The sequence below is a fragment of the Microcebus murinus genome, chromosome 7 (assembly GCF_040939455.1).
Source record: "Microcebus murinus isolate Inina chromosome 7, M.murinus_Inina_mat1.0, whole genome shotgun sequence".
Classification (NCBI taxonomy): Eukaryota; Metazoa; Chordata; class Mammalia; order Primates; family Cheirogaleidae; genus Microcebus; species Microcebus murinus.
In genome coordinates this window covers 103010046-103029527 of record NC_134110.1, presented here as the reverse complement: position 1 = coordinate 103029527, position 19482 = coordinate 103010046, and the positions used below count along the sequence as shown (strand labels likewise).

The 19482-nt window shown below is 40.7% G+C and overlaps 1 protein-coding gene across 4 annotated transcripts in view; it reads right to left on the bottom strand.

Annotated features, from left to right (window-relative positions):
• The window catches only part of ST18 (ST18 C2H2C-type zinc finger transcription factor), a 99896-nt gene that overhangs the window by 60482 nt on the left and 19932 nt on the right, over positions 1–19482 (bottom strand). For all 4 annotated transcript variants that reach the window (XM_012790050.3, XM_012790051.3, XM_076005311.1 and 1 more), the window contains one exon: positions 2025–2215. In XM_012790050.3, the coding sequence (XP_012645504.2) occupies positions 2025–2215 (191 nt within the window). The remainder of the gene's footprint in view (positions 1–2024; positions 2216–19482) is intronic.

Genomic DNA, 19482 nt, shown 5'->3' with positions numbered 1-19482 from the left:
TAGAGCACGGTTAGCTGGGAAACAATTATTTTGCTTGTCCTTCCAATTGTTTCCTAATTATCTTCCTTCCAACGCCTACAAGCTGCATTGACTTCAGCATTGAATCTCTTCAATCCCCAACGATCTCAACATGTAAAACTGTGCCCATAGTCACACACACGCGTGGCATTATTGTGAGGATTAAGTGACATAATTTATGTGCCTAAAATATATTAAAGAACTCAAAAATAATGGTCACTACTGCTGTAATTTCAGCATATTCATCATTAGTAGTAGTGGTTCTAATATTAAATATAAAGGTAGTTAATTTATTTTTGTGAACCTGAAAATAGACAGATGCCCATCAGTGCTTAGCTGAATATTTAACTGGCATATATAACTTGGTTAATATTAAACATATACAGTGATCAACAAACCACAACAGAAGGCCGTCACTCAGTGAGCCAGGTACAGTCAGTCTGTCCTCACCGCACTCACAAGAATGTGTTGAGGCAAAAGTGTGCTCATTTTCTTAACTATTTGGCTAATTGATGCCAGCTTAGATACGTTATACCTAACAACAGTAAGTCAAGGACTTTCCCAAGTACTAGATTCAACCTGCAATTTTCATGAGTCAAGAAATAAAACTGACCAGCTCAAGGAAACAAAGAATGTCAAGGATGGTTATAATTTCAAGATGAGCCATGAAATTTTAAATCACATGCTAAATACAGAAAAACCAGAAAATTAGAATACAACTTTGTTTTAACCCCAGAATCTCAAACTACTTCTAAGCCAAGATTACTGGAGATGATTCTGATCTGAGATTTGCGCTCACTCAGTCAATATACTTCTACATATTATTTTCTATTAATACTTATTGTTAACTATTAATATAATTCTATATGCCATAAATATTTATGACTTAAGAATCTCATTGCCTTTTGCTTGTATAATAAATACTTCTTTTCAAATAACAAACTATTTAGTATATTTTGATTTTTTAAAAACTCACATTCATAAAAAGATACTTAGTAGAACATACAACTAATTTCATTTTCTACTAAAACAAGCTTTAGATCTTAATTTTTTTCACAATTTTTGAGATTTTTTTTTTTGCATGATCCTCAACTTCAGCCTCATGCACAAAGCGATGAGTGATATTCTGATTCCTAGATGCATGTGACTACCAGGGACTAATGGGAATAACTGTCGACTGGAGAAAATGAATTCTAAAGTTTCAAAATAGTAATTACATTTCACTTAGTATGCAAAGGGTGTTTGATGAGTGAGTGAAGAATTGAATCAATGAAATAAATGTGTGCCTAAAGGGAAATTTGAATGATTTATTTTGGAAATAATGGGCACAGTGATACATTTTCTATAATACATCATTTCCCTACTGAAGGACACTCTAGTCTGACAACTTTAGGTTGCTTCTACAGCTCATTGCTATAAACGTTTATTCAAAATATATTAAAAATATTAAGGCCACAGACCATCTGTATTGGTCCATGTTGTTATTGCCAATTAAATTTTTAGAACAAATAATATTATATATGTTTTTATTTTAAATAAAAAATAAATGTTTTAGATATATATTCTATATCTATATCACAATCATTAACAAACATTATATAGAACTTGATCATTGAAAATGTATCTTAAAGGTTAAATATGCCCTTGAATTTGAAGAATCCTTTCAGGAATTTGACATCCATCCTATAAGAAAGACAAAGTACTTTTTCAATTTTAAGGCTTAATATTTTTTATTTTTTCAAATAGAGGTGTAATCTAATCCTCTGCTTTGAAAGTGGATAGAGTAGGTTAAGGACCCTCTGTTGCTTATCTATAGACCCTCAACAGTTACTGATAAAAAAAAAAATGGGCCCGCAATAAATGGATGTTGAGTGAAATAAATGTTTGGTTTTGCTTCCAAATTCAAATATATTTTTACAACCACATAAACCATATGTTCTATGTAAATTAAGACTAAGTGCTCAGTGCTAGGGAATAGGAAAGGTCTGGGTACGTTTCTTTGCTACCTGCAGTGGAGTGATCACGTGTTTCCAAGAGGCTGTCCTCATCCGTCCTGTCACCGCGGTCTTCCTGGCAGTCCGTGCTTGGGCTGTAGTGTCGGGGCTTCATTAGCAGAGATTTCCTTTTGTTGACTGGGACCCCCATAGCCTGGTCTTCAGCTCTCCTCTTCTTTGCCATGGAGCACTCATATGCAACACTGTAGTGATGGAGGCAAATTAAGAATATGGTAAACTAGTGTTTGCTGCTGTTTGGCATCTGACTTTCACAAAGTCTAACCCAAAGCTTTCGGAAACTAGGGACTAGACGTTTAGGGTTAGTAGTTGGCACTAACAAAAACAGTCCATCCGTGGAATCCACTGGACTGTGTGGATTCTATTTTACTGCCTATCAGAAGAGTTAAAAAAAAATCATCCTTAATCCTGAGTAAGCATATGTTAATCTGTGCTTTGCTTGGCACTACACTAAATACCCAGGGAGGGATGAAACAAGATTTGCCCTGGTTTGCTAATCCTAAGAAACAGCTAATGTGAAAAATATACCACCAGATACAAAAAAAAAATGTGTCCAGTATGGATAAGTTACAAGGTTTTTCAGATAGTTGTTTGCTACTGAACCTGCTTATCTGTGCCACAGTTGCGGGCTCAAACTTGAAATGGCACACGTTGAGGCTTTGACCAGAAAGAAAGGCTCACCGCACGAGGAGCGAGCTCTGAACATCCAGTCACCAAAACCAAGCAAGAGTGGAAAGATGCCCCATGGCATCCTGCCCTTTGATTCTCACTCATTTGGCTCACAGAGCAAATAAAAGGAGGAGAAAGAAGAGTGGATTTCACAACAAAATGGACAATGGTTTATCCTCACTCCTGTTCTCATGGTGTTATTTGAAAATGCTCCTGAGGGTGGCCCCTTCAAAGTAGATTTCCTCCATAGAGCTCACTCGGAATTAGTGCGGATCACGCTCTGTGTGAAGCTAAGACAAACATTTTCTTGGCAAGAGCCATGAAAATCAGTTTGGCCAACAGTCTATAAGAGATATTTATTAAATGCTCTTTGAAGACAAATGCTGGAGCTTTTGATGAAAAGATCCAGAGGCGAGAATTCCAGACTCAGGGTAACAGGATGTTACTTACCCATTTCTAAAAGAAGATTGAATTCTCAGTAACATTATTAATACTAAACCAAGGTCTTCGTTGTTCTCTTACAAATATCAATGCAAAGAAAGTGACTTGTTCATGAAAACGATTTGGGAACAGTCATACATAAACTCTTGAATTTAGTGGAGTAGATTCAAAACCTTGCAAGGTGAGGAGGGGGAGATGTCATTCCTTCTGAGAAAATAAAAGCTTCTGGAAGGAGAGATCATTTAAGAGTTAGAAATCTCTCAAGAAAGAGTAAATGTTGGAGAACTGCAAATTATCCTGATGGACAAGAGAAGAATGAAGTTTCTAAATCAACCAATGTGCTTTCACAAAATTTGTCCGACAAGCCCAAATTTAATGTGACCGAGTACAGAAGAGAACATAACCAGACGGCGACGAGAGCACCCTGGCCTTTACAGGAAGACGTGCAGACCGGGCGCCCGCGCGGACCGACCTGCTGGCTGGTAGGGAACGCGGGGCGCCGGGTGAGGGAGTCGGCCGGCAGCAAGCGCCCTTCCCGCGCCTCCTCTGTCACAGGAGACTGGCTTGGAAGGGGCAGGGGCAGCAGACACATACCAAAGGGAGATGAAGTTCCGAGTTATGTGAAGAGAGTTCAATTTCCTAAAGGAGTTAAAGTGCCCTAAATCAAATGACTTTCCACCAGAAAAAAAATCCTCAGAAAATACATAAGTAAGATCACTAAGCTACTATAACGAACCAAGATTTGTAGGAAATGGAAGGGGCTCCTATATCTTTCAGGTATTAAAACAGGGAAAGAAAGTGGATTCTAAAAACCATAGTGATTTAAGCATAACATTGGCACTGGGAAAGAGGCTAACAAAGTGTATTAAAATGAAGATGTGTCTGGATCCTGATTTCAATTCTTTTGCATCAATACCTAGAGTGGGGCTGCTGGTTCATGTGGTGGTTTTAGTTTTAAGGCCCCTCTGTACTGTTTCCTATGTTCCTTGCAATGCTATGTTCACTGCAGCATTATCTACAATAGCCGAAATACGGAAACAACCCAAGTGTCCCTGGACGGATGAATGGACAAAGGAAATACACGTGGCGTATACATGCAATGAGACACTATTCGATCTTAAACGAGTAGGAGATGCTGCACTATGCAAAACATGGACGAAGCTTGAGGACATTATTCTAAGGGAAATAAGCCAGACAGAAAGACAAAAACTGTGTGATCTCATTTATCTGAGGCATCTAAAGTGGTCAAATTCATAGAATCAAAGAGTGGGACCATGTTTACCAAGGGCTGGGGGCAGGAAAATGAGGAATGACCAATCAGCAGGCATAAAGTTTCAGCCGAGCCAGATAAATAAGCTGTAGAACTCTGTGGTACAACAGTGTGTCCAGAGTCAACAATAGTGTATTGCAGACTTAAACATTTGTTAGGAGGGTGGGTCTCACACTAAATGTTCTTACCACAAAAAAAAAAAAAAAAAAATTAAAAAGAAGGAGGAGGAGGAGGAAAAGGTTTGCTGGCCCCAGGAGGCATTGACCAATGAGACCTGAGTTGGCAGGGGGGTTAATAAGGGATTGATTGGTTAGTCAGGAAAACGTCATTTCTTTATTTGATGATTGGGGTGATAAAGGGGCTGAACTCATTCTGAGATCCTTACAAACTGTATCTCGCTAATATTATTGTCCCAATTTACTTACAGAGACAAGTAACATTCCCACAATCACATAGCTGGCAATTGGTGGGGCGGATGTTTGAAGCCAAGACTACCGGGCCCCAAAGCACATGCCCTCTCTTCCATGTTGCCAGATGAAGACTACAGATGTGGGTAATTTCTGGATGTGTTTGACAACTCGCTGAAGCAGGCCTGGATAAATCTGTGGCCTCTCTGAGTGCAAGGAAGCTTCCTGCTGCAAGGCCTTGCCCGGCAATTTGGGCAGGGATGTGAAAACTGTCATTCTGTCTGGAGAAGATACCAGTGGCAGCAATGAAAACACATCATGAAACATAACTAAGGCCCTCCCCAATGTCCATAGACTGGAGCAACAGCATGAGCCCAGTGAGATGGCACTTGCTGGCAATGAAGAGTTTAATATTGGGTCCAAATAGGCACTGCGCAAGGTGGGATGAAGAGGATATCAAAAAAGGGGGTTTATCAAAGTACAAGTTCAACTTACAATGAATTCTTGTATTTAATAATAAGGGAATATGAAATTGCTTAAGTAATACTAGCTGTGCAATCTGAAATAAAGAGTTGACCATTCCGGAATATCAAATTCCTCATCTACCAAATAGGGCTAATAATTTCTATATCACATGTTCTGTGGATGAAAGAGACAGCATCTGTGCTGGTAGTGACAAAGACAGGTAAAGGTAGGACTGTTCTGACTCCTGGCTCAGGGCTCTTCAGACGCCACTGACACCGTCTGACACTGTCACTTCGCAGCCTCACAAACGCTCGCTGGCACACTCCCCAATTCATGTATCCATGTATGTCCATAAATGCATTTCACTTTTAACACTTGATTTATATTTACATAAACTGCATTAGATCTGCACACAAAATTTGCTTTAAATCTCACATTCTGTGCATTTCTCCACTGGAAAGTATCCACGGCCCAGGCAGCATTTGGAACTAAAATGAAAGGCTTCATAATAAATATTACCCTTTGTGTGTGCATGGAAAATGGCCCCTTTTCCTAGTTTTCCCTGAGGGCGCACTATCTTGGCTTTATTGTGACACTTCGCTGTGACACTGCAATGAGGGAAAGCCATGCTTTACATGTCACTGAGAGAAATGCCACAAAATGCTAACGTATCTTCTCAGGTTGCCAGAAATCATTTCCACTGGGTTGTGTTTTCCCATCTGCGGAGCTCTGAAATGTTAAGGAAATAAATGAGCTCTATTATCTATATTTTCCTAGTAGATGAGAAAGAAAGAGAAAAAATACACTCAGCCCTGCATTTATTGTTCTATTCAATCAAACTGTTGCTTTAAACATCCAGACTCCCCCAGGGAACTTTATCAATGCACCGAGTATCTTTGGATGCCGTATTTCAGCTTTTGATTTTATTAAAATATCTTTAAAGAATCCATATTTTTACCTGAGAGAAACTTTTTGGTTACATATTTGAGAAATGCTTCCATTTAGAAAATTGAACTCTAATTTGAATCAGCAGTCCCTTTGAAGGCAACATATGACTGAAATTGTTATTGAAAAATCACTGAAGCAAACCATAACTATTAATAATAAATTCAATGCTGGAAGTGTGCTTTTAGAAGTCAAATTCATTGACCTTTCAGGTTTCAGGAAAGCTACAAGAAGCTATGAAACTGTAAATCCCCAATATCTGTCCAATAAGCAGTGTTTCAGCTTGTCTTCCTTAGTAATAAATTCTCATTGCAAGTTATCAGAAAATACATAACAAATTTTTTAAAATGTAGATTTAGGAATAGATATATTCTGTGCACACCCCCCAAAAGAATAAAATAAAAAAATAAATAAAGTTTATGAACTTTTGAGTCCAAGGAAAACATTTACATGCTCCAATATTTTCATGAAAAATTCATAGCAGGTATTCCTACTGATTTCTTCTAATTAGGCAGAACATCATAGACTCATTGAAAGAGGCTGGGAAGTATGAATTTGAATAAAGACTAAGAAGATTGACAGAAAAAAAACAAAAGTATGATGATGGAAAAAGAAAAAATTAAACTATTATTATTTGCAGAGGCAAAATAGTGTTTGAGGAAAATCCAAAAGAATCTACAGATACAATTTTAAAATAAGTAAGTAAATTCAGTGAGTTCACTATACAATAATTGCAATTATATAAATCAGCAACAAACAATTAGAAAATAAATTTACAATAGTATTGAAATATGAAATACATAGGAATAAATCTATCAGCTGTGCAAGACCTACACACAATAAAGAACATTGAAAAAATTAATGAAGACCTAAATAAATTGAGAGATGTAAAATGTTCATGGACTAAAAACAAGATTTGAATTCTGTACAAATTTCTCTATTAGATTCAATGTAATCCCTATCAAAACCTCCAGAGGATTTTTTTTTTAGAAATTAACAGGTTAATTCTACAATTTCTGTGGAAATAAAAAGAATGAGCATAGCAAAGACAATCTTTAAAAAGAATGACAACAAAGACTTTTAGTCGTGGATGTGAAAGCTTATCGTAAAACTACAGCACTTGAGATAGGATGTTATTGGGGAAAACATAAACAAGAAGACCAATGGAACAGGACAGATGTTCCATCTATTGGGTCCAGAAATACAACCACACATTTCTAGTCAATTTATGACAAAGGTGTCATTGGGGAAAAGGTGTTTTTTAGTGAATGATGCCAGGTCAATTGGATATCTATTTGAAAAAAAAGATTTCTCTACTTGTACCTCATAGTATATACAACAAACAACTGCAGAAGTATTATGGATTTAAAACTTTCCCTGTAAAATAATAAATCTCCAAGAAGAAATTGTGAGACAATATCTTCATGACTTCGGGGTATTCAAAGATTTTTCAAGCAGCTTATAAACAACACTCATTTAAAGAAAAAGATAAGTTAGAACACATTAAAATGAAATCTTGATTTATCATAAGATACCAACCAGTAAGGGGAGTGTCCTGTCAGTATTCTATTTCTGGATCAGTTCACATAAGCATCTTCAGGTTGTGGAAAGTCATTGAGCTCTGCCCTTTTCATATGGACACTCTGCCATGTGTGTTTTATGCTCTTTAAAACAGTTGTCAAAAGATTATTATGAGTGAAAAATCAAGCCAGGGAGTAAGAGAAGGTATTTGCAATACATTATCAGAAAAGGACTTATATACAGAATATATGAACAATTTGGAGATATATAAAGTACATAAAAAATAAGAAATAGTCTGCCAATTTAAAAACTAGGCAAAAGGCTTGGGCAGTCGCTTCACAAAAGAACATTTGGCAGATACACAAATGAAGAGGCACTCAGACTCTTTCGTCTCCAGAGAAATGCAAAAACTCACAATTGGTACTGCTCATACCCACTGGGATGGCTAAAATGAAGAACTGACAACCTCAAATGTCAGGGAGGATGTCAAGCAACTGCAACTCAGGTGTAGTAAATTGGTATGTTTGCTTTGGAAATTGCTGGCCTGTATCTACTAAAGCTGAACGTATATCTAACCTACAGCCCAGAAATTCCACTCTTACATTTACACCTGAAAGAAGTGTGTCCACATGTGCACCAAAAGGTACCTTCAGTTCATAGCAGCAATCTGTCCAAAACTGGAAACATCACACCGTCCTTTGACTGTAGAATGAGGAAAGCATGGTGGAATATTCACATCCCTGAATATGCTACAGCCATGAGAAAAAGGCAATTGTTGGTAAGAATAATGCTGATGAATTCCATAAGCATACCACTGGATGAAAGAACCCAGACAGCAAAGGAATACAGACCTGAAGTCCGAAACCAGCACAATGAATCCACATGGGAGAAGTCAGGAGAGCGGTTACTTGTGTGAGGGAGGACACGCTGGGAGGTGGGAATGGGACTTCTGGGATGCTGACTAAGTCTGCTTCTAGCTCTGGGTGGTGGTTTCATGAGTGTGTTCACCTGGTAAAAATTTGTAAAGCTATACCCACATAATTTGTGCATTTTTCTGTATGTTTGTTATGCCTCAATAAAACATTACATTAAAAAATAATATTAACAGATCCATTTGCAGCCTGATATCATGTTCAGTCCATGTGAGTTGCAAATTTCTTTAATTGCCAGAATATTGACAGACTCAAGGTCAAAGGTCCTGACTTCAAGTATAAATTCTTAATTCAGTGGAGCTAATGATAACCAGTAAGATTTAGCCAGTACTTACAATGTGCCCGGGAGTGTTCTAAGTCGTTTACATGTGTCAACCCACTGCAGTCTTGTAATGACACGCTCAGGTTGGCGCTGTTTGATCTCTAAAGCTCAGAGGGGCTACTTTGTCAGATATCAAACAGCCATTAATGAAAGTGCCCAGATTTGAACCCAGGCATTCTGGGCCTAAATTCTGCCTATTAATTAATATTTATTATTATCCTTCAAATTAGCTGTATCGTACTATTCAATGATTTAATGAACAGATATTATGACTGAATCCAGTGAATGAACACTACCAGTGATGGAAGAACATAAAAAGCTTTCCAAATTATCAGTCTGACTTTTGTAGAGGTTAGAATTAAAGCCAATTGATGAACTTTATTTGGTTTACAATTATAATCCTCAACTTTTTCTTAAAGAAGAATAGACCAATATGTTGAGATATTAGTGGAGAAAATTTTTTTGACCTAGGAAAGGACAGGCAAGATGAGGCATGATTAAAGGTAGATGAAGGTGATCTTTTTATTTTTATTTTTTCGGTTGAGAGTTTGTTTTGCAAATGTTCTCAAGTGATATCCATGTGCACATTTGGCCTAATTACTTAATACTCAAATTATTTAAAGTAAAGAACCATGTCTAAGTTCATTTGAATTCCCACACTACATGTCTAAAACAAATGCAATTTATGTTTAGAATACTGATTATTAGTTAATGCAATTAACTTTTTATTCCTTTTTATATCCTGCATACTTCCAGGTAAAACCAAACTCAACAATCATTCAGCAAAATCAATTTATACGGAAAGTACCATACTTCCAGTTTAGATGCCTTTGGAAATATTGATTTACTTATTCGATAAATATGTAATTAGCCCCAAATGAATATTTATTTAGCAGTGTTCTAAGTTTTAGGGATATAGCACTGAATAAAATTGAAAAAAAGTCTCTCTTCCTAGAGTTTTATTATAGAGAAAGATACAGAAAATTTTTTAATTGAGCAAAATACATAGAATGTTTGAAAATAAGTGCTTTGAAAAACAAAAGAAAACAGCAAAAAAAGGAGACTAAGGAGTATTCTGGCAAAGGGTTGGAGTTTCAGATAGAAAGGTCAGAAAAAGCCCCATTAAGAAGATTAAATCTGCCTGGGTGCGGTAGGTAGTTCATACCTGTAATCCCACCGGTAGCACTCTGGGAGGCTGAGGCGGGAGGATTGATCACTTGAGATCAGGAGTTCAAGACCAGCCTGAGCAAGAGTGAGACCCTCAAATCTACTAAAAATAGAAAAAAATTAGCTGGGCGTGGTGCCATGCACCTATAGTACCAGCTACTTGGGAGACTGAGGCAGGAAGATCACCTAAGCCCAGGAGTTTGAGGTTGCTGTGAGCTAGGCTGATACCACGGCACTCTAGCCCAGGTAACAGAGTGAGACTCTGTCTTAAAAAAAAAAAATCTCAGAAAGGACCTGAAAGAGATAAGGGAGAAAGCATGCAGAAACAGCAGGGCACGTATTTCAGGCAGCAAGAGCAGCAAATGCAAGGGTCCTGAGGCAGTCCTGTGCTTGGCATGTTTCAGGGTGAACACAGAGGCTTGAGTACAATGAGTGAGTGGGAGAATGACAGGAGACAAGGTTAGAGAAATAATGGATCTTGCTTGTGTCAGGAATTACAGACCATTTTAGGGACTTCAACTCTTAGTGAGGTGTGAAGACTTCATGGTGTTTTGACAGGGTGACAGGAGCTGGTTTGTCTTTCAGTAGGATGAGCCTGGCTTCTGTGCTGAGAACAGGTTCCAGGCAGTGAGGTTAGAAACAGGAAGTTACTGAGATCATCCAGATGAGAGATGATAGGTGAGCTGGACTGTGGCCATACCAGTGGGGGTGGTAAGAAGTGGTCAGATTCTGAATATATTTGGAAGAGGAAGCAAAATAGAGTTATTGGGAGATTAGATGTGAGATGTAAAAGAAAGTAAAGAGTCAAGCATGACTGCAAGGTTTTTGGCTTAAGAATTGGAATCATGTAGTTACCTTCGGTGAGATGAGAAAGACTTGAAGCAGAATTTGGAAGGGTTAGAGATCAGGAGTTCAATATGGAGCGTGTTACATTTGAAATGCTTGCTGCATGCAGCATGAGGATGGGGACGTTTGGTGGATACACTAAAATATATTGACACCTAAGAGAGCGCTTGAGCCCCGGAAGTAGTCCTCTTCTCTCTGTATCATGTTGAAGATGATGCAGAGGTTTCCATTTTGCAAGGACACACATGCTTCCAACTCCTCTTCGCCCCTGAACAATAACCAAGGTCAATATGCCACATCTTCCGGCTTGCTAAGGGTGAAAGGTGCACATGCCAAGGGAGCTGCAGGATCTAGCTGATGTGCATGGCAGGAGCTGGAGGAGTGCCGATGGGCTTGATCCGGGAGTGCTGGATCACAGGGATGGAATATCAACCCTGTAAAGGGAGAGGTAGTGTGGGGCTATCCCCCATGCTACAGGATTTAACACCCTGTCAAGGACTCTGGGAGATGGTGCTAACATGCTCCTAGATTGGCTCTTGGAAGCCTAGAAAAGCAATGGCTCACACTAATCAGAAGTTCCAGAACTGCCATCGCAAAGGATAAAGAAGGGATCAAACGGTTCAGAGAGGTGGGCACTCTAGAATGGACCCCTAACATAGGCTACAAAATCCATACCATTACATATCGTGATCTTTTGTCCATAATCTGGGCCTGAGGCAGCTCTCAAACTCAGAACCCAATGACTGAAAGGGAGGGCATGTCCCCTTGAGGAAGGCCTCTGCAGCATCAAGTCAGGTATATATAGCCATATCCCCCAAGCCCTTCCTATAAGGACTTATGGCCATTTACTTGGGGAACAACCCCCTTGGGGAAAAAATACTGCACAAGCACTTCAGGGACTGTTGCACACAGTGTCTGAGTTGATAATGAGGGACTGAAGCTTCATCGTGGCCCTTTGTTAGAGTGGGAGACTATGGGGCCAGATTGCAAATAGAGCCCTGGCCCACTGGGGGTTATGGCTCCAAGAACCTGTCTGCAGGTGTACCCTGGCCTCTGCGTTGTGTGGGAACGATACAGGCCGGCTTGTTGGCCAGGCAAGTAAGAGCTAATGAAGTGGGATCCATAAGTGGAATCCTCTAAAACTTCTCCTATCCCAACACCAAAAGAGTAGATCAAAAACATTATATTCTGGAGGGAATGGCAAAGATTAGTACAGGTTGAGCATCCCTAAATCCAAAAATCTGAAATACAAAACGTTTTGAGCACTGACATTATGCCATAAGTAGACAATTCCACAACTGACCTCATATGACAGGTCGCAATCAAAACCCAGTCAAAACTTTGTTTCATGCATTAAATTATTTAAAATATTGTGTAAAATTATTTCAGGCCATGTGTGTAAGGTGTATATGCAATATAAATAAATTCATGTTTAAACTTGGGTCCTAGTCCCAAGATATCTCATTATGCATATGTAAATATCCCACAATCCAAAACAATTCAAAATCTGAAACACTTCTGGTCCCAAGCATTTTAGATAAGGGATACCCAACCTGTACCATCCTTAAAACATGGAGGGTGCATGGTTGGTGGTCCCTATTATTTTTCCATTTAATTCACCAGTGGGGACCCCACAAGGCTGACCATATAGGTTGACAGTGGCCTACCACAAATTCACATAAGTAATAATTCCAACTGCAGCTGCTATGCCAAAATATGGGATCTTTTCTTTAGGAGATTAATACAGACTCAAATGCATGTGTTACAGTCCCTGACATGGTAAATGTGTTCTTTTCCATCTCTAGCAGGAAGCAGAACCAAGAACAGTTAGTAATACGATGACAAGGCACAGAATGTAGATCTATGAGCTTGTTGAAGACTATACTAACTCTGCGGCCCTCTGTCATGCTGTAGTCTGAAGAAATGTGGGCAATTTGGACACCCCACAGACCACCACGTAAGTAAATTATGTTGACCGGCCAGGCACGGTGTCTCACACCTGTAATTCCAGCACTCTGGGAGGCCGAGGCAAAAGGATCACTTGAGGCTTGGAGTTTGAGACCAGCCTAGGCAACATAGTGAGACTCTGTTTCTGAAAAAAAAAAGAAAATTAGGCAGGCGTAGTGGTGCCTATAGTGCCAGCTACTCGGGAGGCTGAGGTGGGAGGATCACTTGAACCCAGGAGTGTGAGGCTGCAGTGAGCTAAGATTGCGCCACTGCACTCCAGCCTGTGCAATAGAGCGAGGTCCTGTCTTTCAAAAACACACAAAAAAGTTATATTGATAACATCACACTAAGGAAAACAGATAACCAAGCAGTGGCAAATATTCTGGAGCCTTTGCAAAGACATCTGTGTTTGAGAGGTGGGAGATGAATCCAACAGAGATTCAGAGCACGTCCTGTCAGTGAAGAGTTTGGGGCTCAGTGTCTGGGCATCCTGACATGTGCCCGTTTATAACAAACAGCGAATTGCCGCACCTCACATTTGCCCCCACTGAGGAGAAAGGCAATGCCACATTAGTGGCTTTAGGGGACAACACGCTGCTCGCCTGGGGAAACTGCTCTGACCTGCGCTGAGAGGCGGCGGCTCCGCCGGGCGGCAGAGCAGGACCAGGCGCACGGTGGTGGGCAGCGGGCTGCTGGCCACACAACCCGGTGATGCCAATGGTTTGCTTACAGGCATCGGCAGCAAGAAAAAACGCCGATGGAATTTATGGCGAGGTCTAACAGAAGAATCACAGTGCAGACCCACATGCCACTTGTAGCCCAGAATTCCACTCTACTGGAGAACAGCCCATTGAGATGGAATCCCTGACCATGAGGTCAGAGCTGACCATCATGAGCTGGATTCCGTCAGATCCACCAAGTCATGATGCCAAGCAGGTCTAGAAGCATCCACCACAGGCCGGAAGGTGCAGCATTCGGCTGCAGCAAGTCTGTGGGGACAAGGACGCTGCATGGCAGGCAGCCCAGACTCCCGTGACCCCAGCGCTGTGCACCTCACCCTCAGCTGCCACAGGTGGGCTCCTGGACACCAGCCACCGAGGAAGAAAAGGATGGGTTTAGTTTGTAAATTCGTTGGCTCAGCCTCTGAGTGCACTCTGAAAATGGTCTGCAGGTCACCACTTAAAGGTGGCTCTGGAAAGAGCAGAGAGAAGAATCTTCCCCATGGCAGAGCTACAGGGAAGAACAGGGGTGCATCTGGCTTTCCTTTGTGTGGAGAGAAAAGGGGCCAACGTAATAAAATGCATGGGCTCATGGGCAAAGGGAATAGCTTAGCTAGTCAGACAGGGACAGGAGATGAGTGGTTTAGCTGGAAGATCAGGTACAAGGAGGTCCAAGACAGAGGTATGAAGGTGGATTTGTGAGAGTTAGGATGAAGTGTGACGGTTTTAATCTTGCATGGCAACACCTGCTAGAGAGCATGTGCCAGGAAGAGGCATTAAGCCACCTGCCAGGCAGAACGACCCAGTCAGGTGGAGTGGCCCAGCCTTTGCTTTCAGCCTTCCTGGGACTGGCACAGCAGGGTCACTGATGGAGTGACATTAGTGGCAAGGATGGAAGCACTCAGTGGGCCCAGCGCACAGACTGTCACTGAGACTGAGGGAACTACTCCCACAGCCCAATGTCCAAGCTGCCAGCAAAAGAAATACATGTCGATCCCCCGACATGGCACCATTCCTTGAGGAAACCAACCAGCCACCGAGCCATTTTATTTTAGAAGAGGCAGCAATTCAACTTGACTGAGATGGACACATATTCTGGGTATGGATTTGCCTTCCCTGCCTCCAGCACCTCACCCAAAACCACTATCCAAGGCATGCAGAAGGTTTGCTCCATCAAGAAACCCTCATACATTTCATTGGACCAAGTGACGAAGTTAGGACAATAACCATGGGAACAGAATCTGTCACAGGATTCCAGACAGCCCAGAAGGAAGCCAGTCTGGCAGAGTGATGGAATGACTTCTTGAAGGCACAACTGAGATGCTAGCTTTGAGGTGATCTCCCGCCAGGACGAGTGTCTTCCTGGGAGGCAATATACACTCTTAATCAAAAACCATTAGAGAATGCCATGGCCTCGACAGTTTGAGTACAAGGGTCCAGGAACTAAAAGATGGACTTAGGAGTAGCTTGGTGTATACCATAACTCCTAGTGACCAACAGGAAGGCGGTGTCCATTCCCTACTCCCAAATCTAGGTTCTCTGGGTCTAAAGATCCTGGTTTCCCGAGGGAGAATGCTTCTGCAGGAGCACACGGTGAGAGCCCTGTGGAACTTCAAGCTCAGTCTTTCTCTGAGTCACTTGGGTTTCTCATGCTGTGAGATCAGCAGGCAAGGAAAGAGGCACCATCCTGGGAGGGTAACTGACACTGATCACTGGATGTATATAATCCCCAAGTGATTTGCTAGGGTGTCTCCTGGTTGTTCCTGGCCCAAACTTAGCAGCAAATCAACAGGGTAGCAGTCAGAGATCCTGAAGGACATGACGACCTGTGGCTCAGGTCCCTTGGGGATGAAGCAAGCAATCTAAGACAGCAGGGGCATTTGGCAAGGATGAAGGGAATGGGTAGGAGAGCAAGAAGGCAATGAACATAATATACAAAGCAGATATGAAAGGATTTGAGCAGGGAAGGTGTGGATGGTGTGCTCTCTCCTGTCCTCCCTCCAGGGCTGGGGCGCTCACTTCCCCTCCTGCTGAGAGTGGTGGGAGCTGATGGGGCTTAGCTGAATCCATTTCTGGGAGCTGCCCTCAGCCAGAGAGCCATCTAACCCCAGATCCTGTCCCCATGGAACAGCTCATCTTTCCCCTTGGGAAGGCAGGGCCACCTCTGAAGAGCACTCTCGCACGGCGCTCTCTGTACACGGGCTAGGGCTCCCACTGTGCTTCGGCTTCTCCCTCGCCCGGTCCTGCCTCCCTTGCATCTAACAGGATTGTTCCCGGCACACTGGGCGGCGGGAGACAGACAGTCTGCACATGTCTACTCGGATAGCATTTTTAGGAGTTCAGGAGATGAACCCTGGGGAACAGTTAAAGCCCTATGCATTCATTTGAAATAGTCTCAAGAGTCCTAAGGCAGCTAATGGGCCACCATAAACAACACATTCACTTCTAGCAGTGAGGACTGTGGAGCTATGTTCATTCCACAATGATAATCTGTGAAAGTCATGAGCCGCCTCTCTCAGCCATGCGTGAGAGACTTTGTGACCACATCCATGTTTGTAGAGCCACAGTGTGTCCAACAGTAAAGCTATCATGTAAACTTCTAGTACTCGTATCATAAATTCAGCATCGAATAAGGCGTTGCTGTGTGTCGATGGTTGGTTTGCTGTCATGGAACACTGGTGCCATTGACAAGGCTATTTGATAACATCAGTTTGTAAGAGGAGAGATTTTTTTTTCATAAAGCCAGAGCTAATAGATCTTTTTTTTCCCCTCATTTGATTGGGATTAAGTTTTATGAATGATAAATTAATTGCATAACATCCACCATTGAATTTTTTCATAAAACAATCAAGCCATTAAAAGCCACATTATAATAAGAAGAGGAATAATAGGAAACTTCCTCCAAATTGTGAGGTAGCAGTAAATAGAGTCACTAGGTGTCCCACAAAGCTCCAGCTGCCCCTCATGCCGGGTGGATACAACTCCCTTTGCGATGTCATTCTGGTGACATGTCACAACATACTGCTTCCACGCCAACATAGCGTTTGGCATTTACCTGGATTATAAAACATCTCTCTCTAAGTTACAGTTGTCTCCTCCAGTAACCTGGAAACATCTACAAAAGAGACTTTCCTGTTCATTTTTGTATCTCCTGTGCATAATATAGGGCCTGTATCTCAGTAACACATTCAGTAAATGCCATTGAAATTGAACCCACCCAGATGTAAGCATATAAAAATGAACTTCGGTGCGAACATGAACCTAGGAAATTGCCTTTCTCCAATAGATGCATCAAAAGCCACCTATTAAATGCATCCTCCTTGGGGCAAGAGTTCACTGATCCTTGGGAGCTTCTGTGTCCAGCCCCTCTAGCCCCGCCCCAGCCACTTAGGGTGTGGTTTTGCCAGACAGCCTAAAAAGAGACAAGAGGTAAGTTAGCAAAAGCCAGTGAGTCAAGATATCCTAATTGGTGCACACAAAGATTAATGGATGGAATGACAATGACATTATGAACTAATCAGTCCTAAACTCAACTCTCTAAGAATGCAGAACAATCATGTAACTCTAAAGGTAATTCAATCCTCAAATGAACCAACTTTCTTAAAGAAACAACCGTTCAATCATTGACTAAAACACAAAATATACACCACAATAATACAAAATATAAATTTCTTCCAATTCATACCCAAAGACAATGTATTTTTGTTAAATAATGTAGGTCTACTAAACTCATTTTAATTGCCTATAGATTGACTAAACAATTAATTTAATGTGTATGGACAATTTAGCCATACAATATATAAATAGTTCCCTGGCTTCTTATAAAAACATAATATAATGGAGACTAGAGATTTCCTGAAAAGACTAAAAGTTGATGATATCAAGTAAGATAAAATTAGAAAATGAAACATAGTAAGAATGAACATTATGTGGATTTTAGAATCAAGATACTCAGAGAATTCAGAAAGAAGTTAGATTCAAAAGGAGATTTGCTATTGTTGCTCTTTAATAATTAACTAATAAACATACTAAAGCCACACTGTTTGTTATTTTAATTTGAGTAAGATTTCAAAATACTTTCTTAAGTATATAAATTAATGAAATATATGTGGTTTTATATTTATTTAGTCAAACAGCACCATGAAACTGAAAGCATTAAAGAAAATGAAACAGAAATTATCTTATTTTGATCACAGAAAAATACAAAAATAAAATTCACATAGTTCATGAATATTTGCCTCACTAAAATCTTTACTATATTTGAGGAAGAAATATTCAAAATAGCCTTACTTAAAAAATATTTAAAAGAAAATCATTGCATCATCTTAGCTGATCTTTGATAGGTACTATATCTTATTATAGATGGTATCTGCTAAAAAAATTAAACGTGGTTGAGTAACAGAAGCATCTTGACAGTTCAAGCTAAATACATTTATAGAATTGAGTTCAAAGTGACTCTTTTTACTTCAACTACTTAGTCAATATTTTACATCCTTTTTTTTTTTTTTTTTGCTTGAAGCTTGCATTCTTGGTCAAACAAATCAAGTAAAAATAAAATAATGAGAGCTATCAAATTCTGCCATAATGGGGATAAAATGCTATGAGTACAGTAAAATGAGATATTTTTAGAGAAAGATGAGGTTCGTTCACATAACTTCTATGACAGTATCTTGTTATAATTGTTCTATTCTATCATTAGTTATTGTTGTTAATCTCTTACTATGCCTGATCTATAAATTAAACTTGATCATATGTATGTCTAGGAAAAAACACCGTTTATATATATATGGCTCTGTGCTATTTGTGGTTTCAGGCACCCACTGAGGGTCTTGGAACTGTCCCCCAAGGAGAAGGCACGACCACTGTACCTTACAGCACACGGCCTGGGACTCCCTGCAGTCCAGGGACTGTTTGTTATGTATCTTCCAGGCGCTGTGCGAACACATGCAGTTTAAGGAGAAGCAGATCCTTTGCGTGCACGCTTCTAAGGTAAGGAGAAACACTTCACTTTGTCAGAAAACATGAAGCTCAAAGAAATTACAGTTATTTTATAAACAAAATAAGAGCTTTAAATTTTAATGGAGGTTGTTGAAAAGAATGCAGAACCAGTATCCAGCTACTGGCAAAATTCTATTTCAAAAATCCCATCTCAGCTCTCAGTTTTGAATGTGAACATGGGAACAGAATAAGCAACAGTGATGATAAAATGCCTAGGGAAAAGTCTGCTGTAAAGTAACTCTGGGGGAAAAAATCGCGCAGGGAATTGATATTTCATTCCTGTGCCTAAACTCAAGTTTATGTGAATCATTCAGACATCTCATGGGGAAAAACAGGCTATCAGGGACCACTTAAAAACACCATCTCTACGTCGCACCGTGTGCAAATCTGTGCGACACTGAGTTCCTATTTGTAGTAGTGGAGCAGGCGCAGTCCTACTAATGAGATGATCAGTTATTCTCAAGGTAAACGTCGTTACCTGAGGATGGGGCTTGGAGCGTCTTTGTTACTGGGGTCACCCAGTCGCCCCCAGAAACAGCCAAACCAGGGCCACATAAGTAATTGAGTTAATTTTAGAGGCTTTAAGTGGAGACCTTAAACCTAGAGGTCTAATCAGCACCGACATGAGTAAGGTGAGACGCCCTCTGTTCTCTGGCGTGGACACAGAGAGCAGAACTGTGCAGAAGGAAAGGTGGAACGACAAGCAGGAAAGGCGAGAGTGTGCGAATGGAGGAGTCAGGAGTGAAGGCAGGGGGCCGGAAAGAAGGACGGGCGCTGAGCGTGCGTGTGCGCGTGCCTGCCTG